The sequence below is a fragment of the Pongo abelii genome, chromosome 5 (assembly GCF_028885655.2).
Source record: "Pongo abelii isolate AG06213 chromosome 5, NHGRI_mPonAbe1-v2.0_pri, whole genome shotgun sequence".
Taxonomy (NCBI): Eukaryota; Metazoa; Chordata; class Mammalia; order Primates; family Hominidae; genus Pongo; species Pongo abelii.
In genome coordinates, this window is record NC_071990.2 from 45,167,322 (window position 1) to 45,184,036 (window position 16,715).

The 16,715-nt window shown below is 35.1% G+C and overlaps 1 protein-coding gene across 1 annotated transcript in view; it reads right to left on the reverse strand.

The window, feature by feature from the left end:
• SUPT3H (SPT3 homolog, SAGA and STAGA complex component) overlaps nucleotides 1–16,715 on the reverse strand; it is a 541,480-nt gene that overhangs the window by 85,635 nt on the left and 439,130 nt on the right. Inside the window, 1 exon segment of the mRNA XM_063724819.1 lies at nucleotides 3,813–3,923. Within this exon segment, the coding sequence (XP_063580889.1) occupies nucleotides 3,813–3,923 (111 nt within the window).

Consider the following 16,715-nt stretch of genomic DNA (forward strand, 5'->3'; position numbering starts at 1 on the left):
TGAATAGCTTGACTTAGAAAAATTACTTAAGAAGGTAAGATACCTTTTCTTATCTTCTGTGTAGGATTGAGAATAAATGAGAATACAGAAAAGAAACAAATCACCAATGAAAACCAATATGCCAAAGAGAGTACTGTTGTTGACCGCTGAGTGGGGATGGATGGTGTGTGTCTCCACAGCACACGTGAATGTGGTGTTCACAGGTGTGTGGCAGGTGACTGATGTTTATGCCATACTTCCTACTCCAGTAGCTACTACAATTTAAAGCATTGTTTGTACTCTTCTCCTTCTTCCTCAGCTAACACAGCTTTAAGTATTCCTTTCTTCTACCACTTTAAATAATTCCTAAGGTGAAAAATTCACTTACAATTCTTTATATAATGAATTATATTCCTGAAATTGATCATGTCATTTGGTATAAAATTCTTTCGGAAGTCATATAGTAGACAGAAAGATGACTCACTAAAAGCAGATTTTTAAATATACTATCTGAATTATGTTTCCATGTAAACTATTAACAATATCAAATTATTGGTAAATGGAGATATATATATATATATACATTGTTATGGGCATTTTAAATTAGATGTTACATTTAAATATATACCAAAAACTCTAGATTCGGGATGACATGCTATGAAGACAAAATCTCTATGCTTCATAAATATAAACTAGTTGTTCATTGGCATTTTAATTTATGAAGTACATGTTACACTGGAGGCAAGTCAGTTCAGCCTTTCTGTATGAAAATATAGGTGTCAATCTATGATTACTATAGAAGCAGCCCACATACCTTTTCTCTTGTTAGGAGCTGCAGCTCAAAGCCTAGGTGGCAAAGTGTCCCCACTGCAGCTTAAAGTACCATGTCAGGTCCTCGGAGTGGACCTTAGGGAACTGAACATCAGCATCCCCAATCATGGTAAGTTTCTACCACGAGGTCTCTTTTTTTTTTTTTTAGCAGCTTGAGGTTATGTGGGAGCCAAGACAGGGTGGCCGCGTTATTGACACACACAGTCTACAAATCCATCCCATTTTAATGAGATAATTTTTAACTTTAAAAGAAAGATTTATGTATTATATACTGTGAAACCTGTGTCACCCTGGTCATGCAATTCATGATATAAAAAAGCATAGGTAGCCTAGGCGTAGTGGCTCACACCTGTAATCCCAGCACTTTGGGAGGCCGAGGTGGGTGGATCACCTGAGGTCAGGAGTTCAAGGCCAGCCTGGCCAACATGGGGAAGTTCTACTAAAAATTACAAAAATTAGGCTGGGCGAGGTGGCTCATGCCTGTAATCCCAGCACTTTGGGAGGCTGAGGCAGGCGGATCATGAGGTCAGGAGATCAACATCATCCTGGCTAACACGGTGAAACCCCGTCTCTACTAAAAAACACACAAAAAATTAGCCGGGCGTGATGGCGGGTGCCTGTAGTCCCAGCTACTCAAGAGGCTGAGACAGGAGAATGGTGTGAATCCGGGAGGCAGAGCTTGCAGTGAGCCGAGTTCGCGCCACTGCATTCCAGTCTGGGTGACAGAGCGAGATTCCGTCGCAAAAAAAAGAAAAAAAAATTATTACAAAAATTAGTTGGGCATGGTGGCAGGTGCCTGTAATCACAGCTACTCAGGAAGCTGAGGTAGGGAGAACTGCTTGAACCTGGGAGGTGGAAGTTGCAGTGAGCTGGATCGTACCAATGCACTCCAGCCTGGGCAACACAGTGAGACTCTGTCTCAAAAAAAAAAAAAAAAAAAAAAGTGCGGGCATATTCACTCTTGCAGTGGGCAAATTCTCATAGCTGAAGAAAATGGAGCAGACCTTTCCAGGTGGCGGTCCCCTTCTGAGGAATAATAACACCTTGGGTGCCTCTCTGGGGTGGAGTTTGTTACCATTTGTTGTTGATTTTGTTTGATTGTTCTACTAGCGGCTAACTGAACCTTCCAGGTCATGGCTTGTTTTATTTTCTAGATGTATTTAAATTAAGCATTTTAAAATTGTGTCATCAGTTTTAAAAAGCCCATTTTTTATGTTTCTTAGATCAAAATTAGTTTAGGCAATATCTGAAGCTAGCTTAAAGTACATTTTTATCATATACTAATACTACAGTCTTAGATTGTAAAAGTAGTAATACATAAGTACCAGGTTGGACATGGGGGAAAAGATACACATACACACATGTATGTAAACAGTGTCATCAACCAAGATGGCTCTCAGGTGATCTGTCCAGTCTATTTTAAAAACAAAAACTTTGAAGAATGAAGCAGCTACCACTTCTTTTTGAGGAAACAATGCAGACTACATGATTAGGGCGTTTTCTCCTTGTATCAGATACATTTTCCTTTATGTAATTTTATTTATTACTTTTAGTTACCATTTTAGGTTATTTCTCAAAAATCATGTTTCCCTTTGCTATCTTTTAATTGCTGCTAGATTATTATCAAACACTGCCTCTTTTTTCTTCTTTTTCCCTTCCATTGTCTCAACCTATTTGTCATTATTTGACTGTTATCGATGGATTTGATATTTTTAATCTTTCATTATAAGTTGTTTTTTTTCAATTTCAGTTGGTTTTTAAATTCTTACTTCCAATTATCTCTTATTTTTCTCATTCATAATTTTTCATATTCATCTTCCTTTTGGCCTGTCATTTAAAACAGCTTCACCCATCATGTAAAAGAAACTTGATTTAATTATTTCTTTTCAATTATAAGACTTTAAAAACATTCATGCAAAAGGATATATTGCTTTAATCAGCAATATTAAAATCATGTTCTTATACAAGATAAACTTCAAATATTAAAAGTGCAAAGTTTCACCATTACAGAGAGCTTCTGGAGACATTTATAAAACATATTCTTCCTGTTACACAGAGAATCTATCTATATAATTAACAACAACTAATAAAAATAAAGGACGGAAAGAAAGCATTCTATTTAACTAAACATAAGGAAAAAAGATAATATAGACAAAATCATGACTTTTATGAATAGTAAAATCCACTCAGGTAAAAATGTATACTATGTAATACTTTCTATCTATTTTCTCATTTGTTTATGTATAATGTTATACATATGCATTTTCATTAGCTTGTTAAAACAGAATATCAAAAAAGTAAATCTGACTTTCCTCAGTTATGTATATCAAACTTTACTTTCTGTTGAACTAGTTCCTTATAAACAGAGTAGGACTTGAAGAAATTTCTCTTAACACAAATAAGATCTTTTTTTAAAGGGCCATAAGACGAGCATTTAATTAAAACACACACACCTGCACACACTTTCTTTAGACTGTTGAAATATCAGGTCTTTAATTCCCCATTAAAACAACGCAAAACCCTGATTATAAGTTTTCAAATCATTTGAAGACGTAAAAGTTCAGCTTAGTTCAAAGCCAGTAAAGAAATATCTCTTCTTCTTCCAACTAAAAGCATGTTTAGGAGAAGGATATCTGATAGAAGTGGTAATGCCAATCTAACCAATTTTAAAATATAAAGTGCTACTAGCAATATTTGGATACATATAATTTGAGAATAATGTTTTATAAACTTAAGCTTTGAGAAATAGAAACTATAAACCCCAACAAAAAAACTTAATTTGTAATTGAAAGAAAATAATATTTTGTAGAAAAAAAGTGTCCTTCCAAAAAGAGATGAAAATGACTTTCATTTCCCAAGAGAATTATGCCACTTTTATACAACAAAATTACAGTCACCACAAATTGCTTTCAACAATTCCATTGCTTCTTCATTTGACCACTTGAAAATCAAAATTCTTTCATATTATAAATATAACTTTTTATAACTCTGTTATTACGTACTGTGAATGGGGAAAGTGGGCCAATCTTGTGGCTGTAGCGTCGAATGGCCTCTCTGATGTGGCAGGGCTGGATGGCATCGCTGTGAGCCTCAACACCACAGGCTGCAGTGCTCTGTGACAGAAAAACACATAAATTGTTACTAAATCAAAAACACACAACAGAATACAGCGTATAAATATGAAAATAAACCTTTACAAAAGAGACCGGTTTTTCCCTTAGGATGCACATCACTACTGCCATATACTACATCTAAAAAACAATTCCATTAACAAATCAAAGATGACTTTTACATGACCCCTTCCTAGCAGACCTACCAAATGCAATTTTTATGCCCACAATATTTCACCTAAGCCTGCATGTCAAGACGCAGGAGAATACAGCCACTTGCCTGCAGATAAAAAGTGTCATGAAAGCTTACTGAAAGAACCACAGGAAGTTACTTTTTTAAAAAAAAAAATTTTAACATTTATTATTATAAACATTTCTTAGGAGCTTCTTTGGCACATTTCTGAAATAACTTGAGGGTCATCAACTTAAAATGAAAAATGTTAAATTGCTATACATTTATTTATCATACCTGGGATTGTCATAAGACCATTTCAAATTGGTTTCTAATTTTCTAGGTATCTCAGGACAAAACAAAAACGAAACCAACAACTTTCTGTTTTAATTTGCCGCATCTGTAAAAGGCAGGTTTGCAAGCACAAAAAGATACAAGAAAGATAAGGATTATTTGCGATGAGAGTGTGAATACAAACTTAAGAAATTATAGATGTGTATACGTGTGTTCAGCGTGATTTTTCAAAATAACTTATAGGGCTAGGGTTTAGCCCTACAAGTTACCAGCTCTGCCAAGATACATAATATCTCAGGCCTCGGTTTCCTCACCTGTAAGTTGGGAAAAAAATTATAATTGCTTGTAGGACTGTTGTGAAAATTAAATAAGTTGAAATACATAAACCACTTAGAACAATGCCTGACACATGCTAGGAAATTGTTTTATTTTTATAAAGAGATGATGTTTCATTTTGTCACCTAGGCTGCAGTGCAGTGGTGTGATCACAGCTCACTGAAGCCTCAAACTCCTGGGCTCAAGTGATCCTCTGGCCTCAGCCTCTGAAGTAGCTGAGACTAAAGACAAGTGCCACTACATCTGGCTAAAAAAAAGGATTAATTTCTTTAGAGATACGGTCTTGCTATGATGCCCAGGATGGTCTTGAACTGCTGGGCTCAAATGATCCTCCTGACTCAGCCTCCTGGGTAATGTTAGCTAGTAATAGTATTAGGTTATTTAAATTAAGTGTTAAAAATGGGATTGCTATGTTTTTGAAATGGAAGCTCATTTACTTCAAAATATAGTAGGTAGCAGATGGCAGGTCATCAACATTAAATAATCAACTTGCATATTACTATAACTGGGGTCTAGAAGTCATTTGTAGTCAAATAATTAATATATTTTTTTTCTGATAATTACTGTAATTTTTTGATAATTAATACTTTTTTACTCTCATAATTCTTTGTAGGGAATATAACTCTACAGATAGCAACCTCTATGGATAGTAATTTGGCAAAATCTTATAAAAACGAAAAAGAACAACTTCTTTTACTCAGCAATTTCACTGTAAGAATTTATCCTACAGATATATTGCACAGGTACAAAATAATATATATACATAAGGATACTTACTATAGTACTAAATGTTCATTAATGAGGGATTGGTTAAATAAATTATCCATTCAAAGAAACAGAAACCAAAGCAACCACTGAAAAGAATGAGGCAGTTCCCTACATACTCCTATGGAGCTATCTCTAAGATATTATATGAAACACTGATCAAAAACTGAAGTAGGAGGTTTACTATGTCAAGTCTTTGTGTTCCCCTAAAATTTGTACGTTGAAATCCAAGCCCACAAAGTGATGGTATTAGGATAAGAAGCCTCTGGGAATTGATTTATCCACGAGGGTGGAGCTCTCATGAATGGAATTAGTTCCCTTATAAAAGAGACCAGGGAAAGACCACTCATCCCTTCTGCCATGTGAGGTTTGGGTGAACAGATGACTGCCTATGAACCAGGAAGTGGGCCATCACAAAACACTGAATTTGCCAATGTCTTAATCTTGGACTTCCTAGCCTCCAGAACTATAAGAAATACATTCCTATTGTTTATAAGCCACCCAGTTTACAGGATTTTGTTATGGAAGTCCAAATGGACTAAGATAGAAGCGTAAATTAGAAAAACCTTGTGACTGCCATTTGTAAGATGTAGAGACACATAAGCCAGCCTGGCTGAATCATGCTATTTTTGCCAAAAGGTGACATTAAAGGTTTATCTGCCATAATTCAGCAACGTTAACGTTAGCATAATCAAGCTACTAGGTGCACTTTTATACTTTCTTGATTTGCTCATTGAGTTCTCTGGAAGCAAGCCTTTAAATATTATAATCCCAGTTTTTTTTTTCCACCTCAACAAATATCTTCACATTCTCTTTGTCTGTCAACATCTAGTCCTTTATCTAGGTGCTAATAATCTGTTCAAATTAAAAATGTACCCCAAGTTTAGAATTTTTAATACAGCAGTGATTCTAGCATTATATTCTTCAAAATTGCTTCAGAAGAATTAACATAAAATGTACATATTTGTTATTAATAATCTTATATCAGCTATAAAAACATGTGAAGAGCATTATACTTATACATCAATTCATCTTTAGCATCCTGATCAGGCCTAAATTTTAGGATATTCTTTAAATTTTCAAAAACTAAACCCAAATATTTGACAAAATACTGAGACCTGTTTATAGAGTGCAGAAATCTCTCTGGGAACTAAACTCTATATTTCTTTAAGAAAAGTACTAGCTGTTTGGAAAAGTTCTCCATATGTCAGGTCCTCTTCCTCATGGCTGCAATCACACTCTATTCTTGTATCCTCAACTAGAAACTGATGCTGGGTATTAGAAGCTGAAATAGCATATGGAGTTCTACATATTTTCCGGATTTGACTGTTGTCTCTCCGCTTTTCTTTGCTGGTTTACAATGAACAAAATATCTTAGCAGTTTAAACTCTCAACGGTGGTGCAGGAAGTTATACTAAAACTTAGGTTTGCCCCTGGATCTCTCACTGAACCTTTTTCTCCCAACTTAAAAGTTCTTGGCAGGGTTAGTGTCCTATCCTTTCTCAGCCTTCCCCTTACCAGAGTGAGTGTTTAAGAAGCATCTAGAATCTCATTCAACTGCATCTTATTCTTTCCACATCTATAATGGTAAACTAGATCTTTTGATAAATGTAAAATCTTAAGTCTTACAGAGAAGTAACACTTACCTCAGACTACAGCATCTGAAAGGCTAGTACTACTATTACTAATTTTGCAGACCACAAAAGTTGATATGATCTGGCCAAGGAAGTACTGTCTTTCTTCTGTTACACACATAGCTCCTCCAAAGTTTCATCCTTATGGAGAATTTTTTTCACATGAAGGTGGGCCATTCATTGGCCAAAGGATATAGTGTACAACATATGTAATTTTCTCATTTAAAAGTTTGAGATGGTAACTGTTAAAATGCAGTTCTTATATAACTAGAAAAAGCTTTTATTTATTTTTTTCTTTGTATAAATGTTTGCAGTACAAGTGTGATTATGTTACATACATAGATTAGAGTGGTAAAGTTAGGGCTTTTAGGATATCCATTTCTTGAGTAACATAGTTACTCATTAAGTAATTTCTCATCATCTATCCCTACTTACTCCCAACCTTCCAAATCTCCATTGTCTATCATTCCACACTCTACCTCTATGTGTACACATTATTTAGCTCTCACTTATAAGTAAGAACATGCAATATTTGACTTTCTGTTTCTGAGCTGTTTCACATAAGATGATTGCCTCTAGTTCCACCCATGTTGTAAAAAATATTATTTCGTTCCTTATTTCTTTTTTGAGACAGTATCTTGCTCTGTCCCCCAGGCTGGAGTACAGTGGTGCGATCTTGACTCACTGCAACTTCTGTCACCCAAGTTCAAGTGATTCTCATGCTTAAGCCACCCAAATAGCTGGGACTACAGGCACACCCACCGCGCCTGGCTAATTTTTGTATTGTTAGTAGAGACAGGGTTTTGCCACGTTAGCCAGGCTGGTATCAAATTCCTGACCTCAAGTGATCCACCTGCCTCGGCCTCCCAACGTGCTGGAATTACAGGCATGAGCCACTGTACCTGACCCATTCTTTTCCATTTCTGAATATTATTCCATTGTGTATACATGCCACATTTTCTTTACCTATTCATCTGTTGATGGAAACTTAGGTTGACTGTATCTTTGCCAAAGTAAATAGGGGTGCAAATAAACATATGAGAGGAGGTATCTTTTTGATGTAATGATTTCTTTTCCTTTGACTAGATACCCAGTAATGAGATTGCTGGATTGAATGATAGTTCTATTTTCAGTTAAGAAATAGCTATACTGGCCAGGCGCAGTGGCTCATGCCTATAATCCCAGCACTTTGGGAGGCTGAGGTGGGTGGATCACTAGAGGTCAAGAGTTTGAGACCAGCATGGCCAACATGGTGAAACCCTGTCTCTACTAAAAATATAAAAAAATTAGCCAGGTGTGATGGCACTTGCCTGTAATCCCAGCTACTCGGGAGGCTGAGGCAAGGGAATCGCTTGAACCCAGGAGGTGGAGGTTGCAGTGAGCCCAGATCATGCCACTGCACTCCAGCCTGGGTACCAGAGTGAGACACTGTCTCAAAAAAAAAAAAAAATCCATACTGTTTTCAATAGAAGTTGTACTAATTTACATTCCCAACAACACTGTACATGAGTTCCCTTTTCTCCATATCCTCACCAACATGTTATTTTCTCTTTTTAATAATAGCCATTCTGATTGGTGTAAAATGATATCTCATTGTGGTTTTCATTTGCATTTCTCTGATTAGTGATGTTGAGCATTTCTTTATATGCCTGTTGGCCATTGGTATGTCTTATTTTAAAAAATGCCTATTCATTTCCTTTGACTAGTTTTTAATGGGATTACTTGGTGTTTTTTGTTGTTGCTGTTGTTTAGCTGTTTGAGTTCCTTGTAAATTCTGGCTGTTAGTCTCCTGTCGGATGCACAATTTGCAAACGTTTTCTCCCATTCTGTAGGTTCTTTGCTCACTATCTTTTTTTTTTTTTTTTTTTTTTGAGGCCGAGTCTCACTTTGTAGCCCAGGCTGGAGTGCAGTGGTGTAATCTCAGCTTACTGCAACCTCCGCCTCCTGGGGTCAGGCGATTCTCCTGCCTCAGCCTCCTGTCACTATCTTATGTCTTTTGCCATGCAGAAGCTTTTTAGTTTAATTAAGTCCCATTGTCTGTTTCTTTTTTTTTTTTACCTGTGCTTTTGAGGTCTTAGTCATGAATTCTTCACCTAGACCAATGTCCAGAAGAGTTTTCCTCAGGTTTACTTTGAGTATTTTTTTTATAGTTTCGGGTCTTACCTTTAAGTCTTTATTCCATCTTGAGTTGATTTTTGTATATGATAAGAGATATGGGACCAGTTTCATTCTTCTGCATATGGTGATCCAATTCCCCAGCTCCTTTTTCTGAAGAGGGTGTCCTTTCCCCAGTGTATGTTCTTGTTAACTTAGGCAAAGTTTAGTTGGCTGTAAATACATGGTTTTATTTCTGGGTTACCTACTCTCTTCCATTGATCTATTGTGTCTATTTTTATATCAGTACCATGCTGTTTTGTTACTATGGCCTCACAGTATAATCTGAAGTCAGGAAATATAATGTCTTCAGCTTTGTTGTTTTTGCTTAAGATTGTTTTGCCTATTCGAGCACTTTTTTGGTTCCATATGAATTTTAGGATTTTTTTTTCTAATTCTGTAAAGGATGGGGTTGGTATTTTGATAGAGATTGCACTGGATCTGTACAATGCTTTGGGCAGTATAATCATTTTAATGATATTAATTCTTCTGATCCATAAGCATGGGATGGTTTTCCATTTGTCAGTATCCTCTACAATTACTTTCATCGCTGGTTTGTAGTTTTCTTTGTAGAGATCTTTCATTTCATTGGTTAAATATTACTAGATATTTTGTTATTTTCTTTGTAGTACTTTAAATGAGACTGCCCTTTTGATTTCTTTCTCAGCTAGATTATCGGTGAATAGAAACACTACTGATTTTTGTACAATGATTTTGTATACTCAAACTTTGAATTCATTCAACAAATTTGAGAGGTTTTTGGTGGAATCTTTAGGTTTTTCTACATATAAGATCATATAATCAGCAAACAGGAATAATTTTACTTCTTCTTTTCCAATTTGGATAACTTTTATTTCTTTCTCCTGCTTTATTGTTCTGGTTAGGACTTCCAGTACTATGTTGAATAGGAGTGGTTAAAGTGGGCATCATTGTCTTGTTACAGTTCTTTGAGGGAACGCTTTCAACTTTTTCCACTTCAGTATGATGTTGGCTGTGGGTTTGTAGTATATGGCCTTTACTACTGTGAGGTATATTCCTTTTATGCCTAGTTTGTTAAGGACTTTTATAATGCAGGGATGCTGAATTGTATCAAATGCTTTTTCTGTACCTATTTAGATAATCACGATTTTTGTCCTTCATTCTGTTTATGTAATGTATCCCATTTATTGATTTGTGTATGTTGCATCCTTGCATCCCTGGTATAAAACTCACTCGATCATAGTAATTATCTTTATGATATGCTAGTAGATTTGGTTTGTTAGTATTTTGTTGACGATTTTGGAGTCTGTGTTCATCAGGGATATTGGTCTGTACTTTTCTGTTTTTGTTGTGTCCTTGCCTGGTTTTGGTATCAGGATGGTAATGACCTCAAAGAATTATTTATGGAGAATTCCCTACTCCTTAATTTTTTGGGGCAGGTTCAGGAGGACTGGTATTAACTCTTCTTTGTACACATTTGGCTGTCAATCCATCTGGTCCTGAACTCTTTTTTGTTGGGAGATTTTTAAATTACTGATTCAATCTTGGTACTTGTTATTGGTCTATTCAGGATTTCTATTTCTTCTGGGTTCAGTATTGGGAGGTTGTATGTTTCCAGGAATTTATCCATTTCTTCCAGGTTTTCTACTTTGTGAGTGTATAGTTGCTCATAATAATCTGTGACAATCTTTTGTATGTTTGTTGTATCTGTTGTAATATCTCCTTGTTCACTTCTGGTTTTGTTTATTTGGATCCTCTCTCTTCCTGGTTAGTCTTGCTAGCAATTTACCAATTTCGTTTATCTTTTTGAAGAACCAACTTTTAATTTCCTTGATCTTTTGTATTTTTTTTTGTCTTTATTTTTATTTAGTTCTGCTCAGGTCTTTGTTATTTCTTTTCTTCTGATAATTCTGGGTTTGGTATTTTCTTGCTTTTCTAATTCCTTGAGACAGAATGATAGGTCATCAATTTGGGATCTTTCTGCTTTTTTGATATATAGGCATTTAATGCTACAAACTTCCCTTTAGCACTGCTTTTGCTGTATACCACAGGTTTCAGTGTGTTGTGTTTCCATTTTCATTTGTTTCAAAAAATCTTTTAATGTGTCTTAATTTCTTCATGATCATTCCAGAGTATATTGTTTAATTTCCATGTATTTTTATGCTTTCTGAAGTTCCTCTTGTTACTGGTTACAGATTTATTCCACTGTGGTCTGAGAAGATACTTGATTTTAAAAATCTCTTAAGACTTGTTTAGTGGCCTAACATGTGATATCTACCTTGGTGAATGTTCCATGTGCTGATAAGAAGAATGTATATTCTGTAGTTGTTGGGTAGAATGTTCTGTAAATGATTGTTGAAGTCCTTTTGGTCTAAAGTCCAATTTAAGTCCAATATGTCTTTGTTGACTTTCTGTCTCAACCATTTGACTAATGCTGTCAGTAGGGTGTTGAAGTTATCCATTATTACTGTATTGCTGTCTATCTCTTTAGGTCTAGTAATAGGTCTAGTAATATTTGTTTAGGTCTAGTAATACTTGTTTCATGAATCTGAGCCTTCCGGTGTTGGGTGCATATATACTTAGAATTGTTTTAGCCTCTTGCTGAATTGATTCCTTTATTATTATGTAGTGACTTTGTCTTTTTTCCTATTTTTGATATAAAGTCTGTGTTATCTAAGTATCACTACTGCTGTTCACTTTTGCTTTATATCTGCATGAAATATCTTTTTCCTCCCTTTCACTTTCAGTCCATATATGTCTTTATAGGTAAAGTGAGTTTCTTGTAAGCAACGTATAGTTAAATCATGTTTTGTTTTTTCTATCCATTCTGCCAATCTTTATTTTTTAAGTGGAGCATTTAATCCATTTATGTCACGGTTAATATTGATAAGTGAGGTTTTGCGCCTGTGATATTGTTAATTATTTTCTAGTTGTTTGATAAATTATTTGTCTCTTTTTCTCTTTGTGGTTTGGTGGAATTCTGCCAAATTGCCATTTGATTCATTTCTCTTCCTTCTTTGTGTGATATTTTATAAGACCTGAGAATTTTATACTTTTGTGTCTCTGTATGATGGTGAATACTAACCTTTTGTTTCCATGTTTAGGACTCCTTTGAGCATTTTGTGTAAGGTCAGACTAGTGTAATGAAGTCCCTCAGTGTTTGCTTACCTGGGAAAAGCTATTTCTCCTTCATTTATGAAGCTTAATCTTACTGTATACAAAATTCTTGGCTGACAGTTTTTCTTCTTTCAGTACTTTGAAAATGCCATCCCATTATTTCCTAGCCTGCCTGTAAGGTTTTGCTGAGAAGTCTGCTGTTAGTCTGATGGGGTTTTCTTATAAGTGACTGAAAAAGGTTTTCTTTAATTAAAACCAGAAAGGTGTTTAAGGAAAAAAATAATAGAGATTCACTAAATTCAAGGATTCATACATTATTATCTCTGGATGGGACATAAGAATGGTCTATTCTAAATGTTTCCAACTCCTACACAATTTTATAGATGAAAGAGTGAAAATACGGGACATGTCCAAGGCTACAACAATAGTATTACAGATATAACTATACATCAAATCTCTTGGCTTGTAATACACGTAGTGAGTGTAGAGATTTTATTATTATATGCAGGATTACTTGAACCATTATAGCATCATAGCTGAAGTTTCCAGTGAGTAAAACTCAAAATGTAGCAAAAGTCTGAATATAGAAAGAAGTGTATAAATCAGTAGAAAATAATTAAAGCCTCTGAAGTGGAACATTATTAATTCTGATGCCACTAATTTCAAATTCAAGAGAATACAGGCATAGACTGGGATAATACTTTCCTCAGGAAAACTTTGTTGTAAAATAACTCCAATTTAATAGTTTTCAACAGGATCGGGGAGAAATGTTTAAATATACAGAGAAAAATGTAAAGAATTTTTTAAAACTTATAAAAAATTAATTTATGTATACATCACTAGGTTAATTACAACTCCTTCTCACATACTTTGTGAATCAAATTAACTGAGGAGGTCTTTTAGGTAACATTTTGTTACCATAGTTTTAGTTACTGAATGAGATGCAGAGTACAATAGCTGAAATTCTTATAAGCTTTGAATAGGTAATAAAAAAAAAAACAACAAGTATATGAAAGCACTGAAGACTGATCAAAACCAGACTGAAACTGGAAACGGTAGTATGTACTTTTAGAAGGGAATGTCAGTGGGTGGATTTCCTGTCTTTACAGTTTTAGCCTAAGGGCAGCATCCAGTGGGTAGAGGAGTGGCTAACATATAATCTTAGATCCTTGATAAACGAGATGCCAGAGTTCGGGCAATCACAGTAGGTGAGGAATGAGAAAGGAAATCCCCAAAGGGACAGAAAAGAAAGAGGGGGAGCCCAAAATTCAGTGTACAAATTTTACCCGAATCTTTTTTTGTGGATGGGGAGAGATGGGGTCTCACTATGTCCGGGCTAGTCTGAAACTCCTAGGCTAAAGTGATCTTCCTATCTCAGCCTCCTGAGTAGCTGAAATAACAAGTGCCATCATGTATGGCTTTCCTCAAATCTTTTACTAACCCCTAAGTTCTTCCTGTATGGTATGAAATGCATGCAATCTCACTAAAGCAAAAAGAAATGAAAAGACATTCTAGTTGCTGCCACTGAAGAGGAGTTCAAAGTTTACAGGTGAGTCTAGAAAAGTAACTTCCCTGCTGAACACATATACCAACACCACTACCACCACCACCAATAAAAACAATATATTCATAGGAATAAAACAGAATCCTAAAATGCCTATGATGTATTACTCACAATGTCCACTTTACAATTCAAAATTACCAGATATGCAAAACACAAGAAAGCATGACTTATATTCAATGGAGACCAATAAAATTCACATATTTAATTTTGCAATCAAAAATTTTAAAACAGCAATTCTAACCATGCTCCAAAGCACAAAATAAAATACATTTGTAACAAACGGACAAATAAAAAATAATGACAGATAAACGGAAACTATAAAAAATCAAACAGAAATTCTAGAAGTATAAAATAAAATATCAGAAATAAAATATTACTAGATGGGTGTCACAGTAGATTGGAGCTGACAGAAAGAAACGTATAGAAGATAAAAGTTCAATAGAATTGCTCCAATCTGAAGAATAGAGAGAAAATATTAAAAGAGGAATTAAAAAGCACCTGAGTTACCTATGGAATAATATGAAAGTAACTAATACAATGTACTTGGAGTTTCAGAAGTGAAGGAGAGGGAATAAGGCAGAAAAAAATCTGAAGAAATAACTGCCAAAAAGTCCCCTAATTTGGTTAAAGACATACACTCTTTGATTCAAGAGATTCAAGATTCAAGAATCTCGGTGAATTTTCGGCAGGATAAATACAAAGAAAACCATGTCTATGGATATCATGGCCAAACAGCTGAACATCAAAAGTAAAAATACAATTCTGAAAGCATCCAGAGAAAACAACACATTGGACACAGGGAAACAATAATAGAAATCTACTGACTTATGATTGAAAACAATAGAGAAAAAAGTGGAATGACATCATTAAAATACTGAAAAATAAAACTTTCGAGACAGAATCCTGTATCTAATGAAACATCATCCAAGAATGAAGAAAAAGTAAAGACTTTTTCAGAAATATCAAAACTAAGATAACCATCACTAGCTAACTTGCACTACAACGAATGTTAAACAAAATTTAGCAGAACAGAAAAGAAAAATGATACAAGAAAACTCTAATTATGAAAGAGAAATAAAGAACAATGGGAATGGTAAACAATAAGCTCTTTTTTTTAGTTGCTTCTCAGCCTTTTGGCTAAGATCAAGTGAAGCTCTATTTTTTCTCTTAGTTTCATTAAAACACACTAGATTATTTAAGACAAAAATTATGGTATTATGGCTTACAATATATATAGACATAGTATGCATGACAATTATAGCATAAAGGACCTGGACCTATATATATACAAGAGTCTTACATTTTATGTGAGTTAAGCAGTATAATAACTCCCAAGTACACTGAACATTTAAGGATGTACATTGTAATCCTTACCATGACTACTGAAAAAAGGATGCAAAAAGATATCATAAAGAAATCAATATATAAATTAAAAGGAATTTCTAAAAAACACACAACCCAAAAGAAGACAGGAAAGAGAAACAGATAAACAATAAGAGAGGAAATAAGCAGAAAACAAATAGGAAAAGTTACCCTATATCCAACCACGTGAATTAATACATCAAATATCACAGAATTATGGACTACAATTAAAAGATACAGATGGGGGGAGGGCACGGCAGTTCATGCCTATAATCCCAGCACTTTGGGAGTCCGAGGTGGGTGGACCGCTTGAGCCCAGGAGTTTGAGAATAGCCTGGGCAACACAGTGAAACCCTGTCTCTACAAAAAAAATACAATAATTAGCTAGGCGTAGTGGTGCATGCCTGTAGTCCCAGCTACTCAGGAGGCTGAGGTGGGATGATTACTTGAGCCTGGGAGATTCAGGCTGCAGTGAGCTATGATGATGCTACTATACTCCAGCCTGGGAGACAAAGCAAGACCCTCTCTCCAAAAAAAAAAAAAAAAAAAAAAAGAAAAAGAAAAAAGAAAAGAAAAAAAGATACAGACAGAAAGGAGGAATAAAGAAGCAAGACCCAATTATTTGCTGACTGTAAGAGATGACTTTAAATATATTATATTTATCTTTCAATACAGGCATACCTCACTTTATTGCACTTTGCTTTATTGTGCTTCATAGATGTTGTATGTTTTGCAAATTTAAGGTTTGTGGTAACCCTAAATCAAGCAAGTCTTATCAGTGCCATTTTTCCAAAAGCATGTATGTGTCCAACTTTATGTCTCTGTGTCATATTTTGGTACTTTTCACAGTATATTTCAAATATTTTCATTATTATTTTATCTGTTATGGTGATCTGTGATCTTTAGTGTTACTACTGTAATTGTCTTGGGGCGCCATGAACTGTATTCATATGAGATAGCAAATTTAATAAATGTGTTTGTTCTGACTACTCCACTGACTAGCTGTTCCTCCATCTTTCTTCCCTCAGGCCTCCCTATTCCCTGAGACACAACAATACTGAAATTAGGCCAATTAATAACCCTACAATGGCCTCTAAGTATTTCAGATGTAAGGAAGAGTTGCATGTCTCTCACTTTAAATCAAAGGCTACAAATGATTAAGCTTAGTGAAGGAGGCATGTTGAAAGCCAAGACAGGATGAAAGCTAGCCCTCTTGCCCCAAATAGCCAAGCTGTGAGTACCAAGGCAAAGTTCTTGAAGAAAATTAAAAAATGCTGGTCCACTGAACACACAAACGATAAGAAGGTGAAACAGCCTTATTGCTGATATGGAGAACGTTTCAGTAGGATGAATAGAAGATCAAACTAGCCAAGACATTTCCTTAAGCCAAAGCCTAATCCAGAGCAAGGTGCTAACTC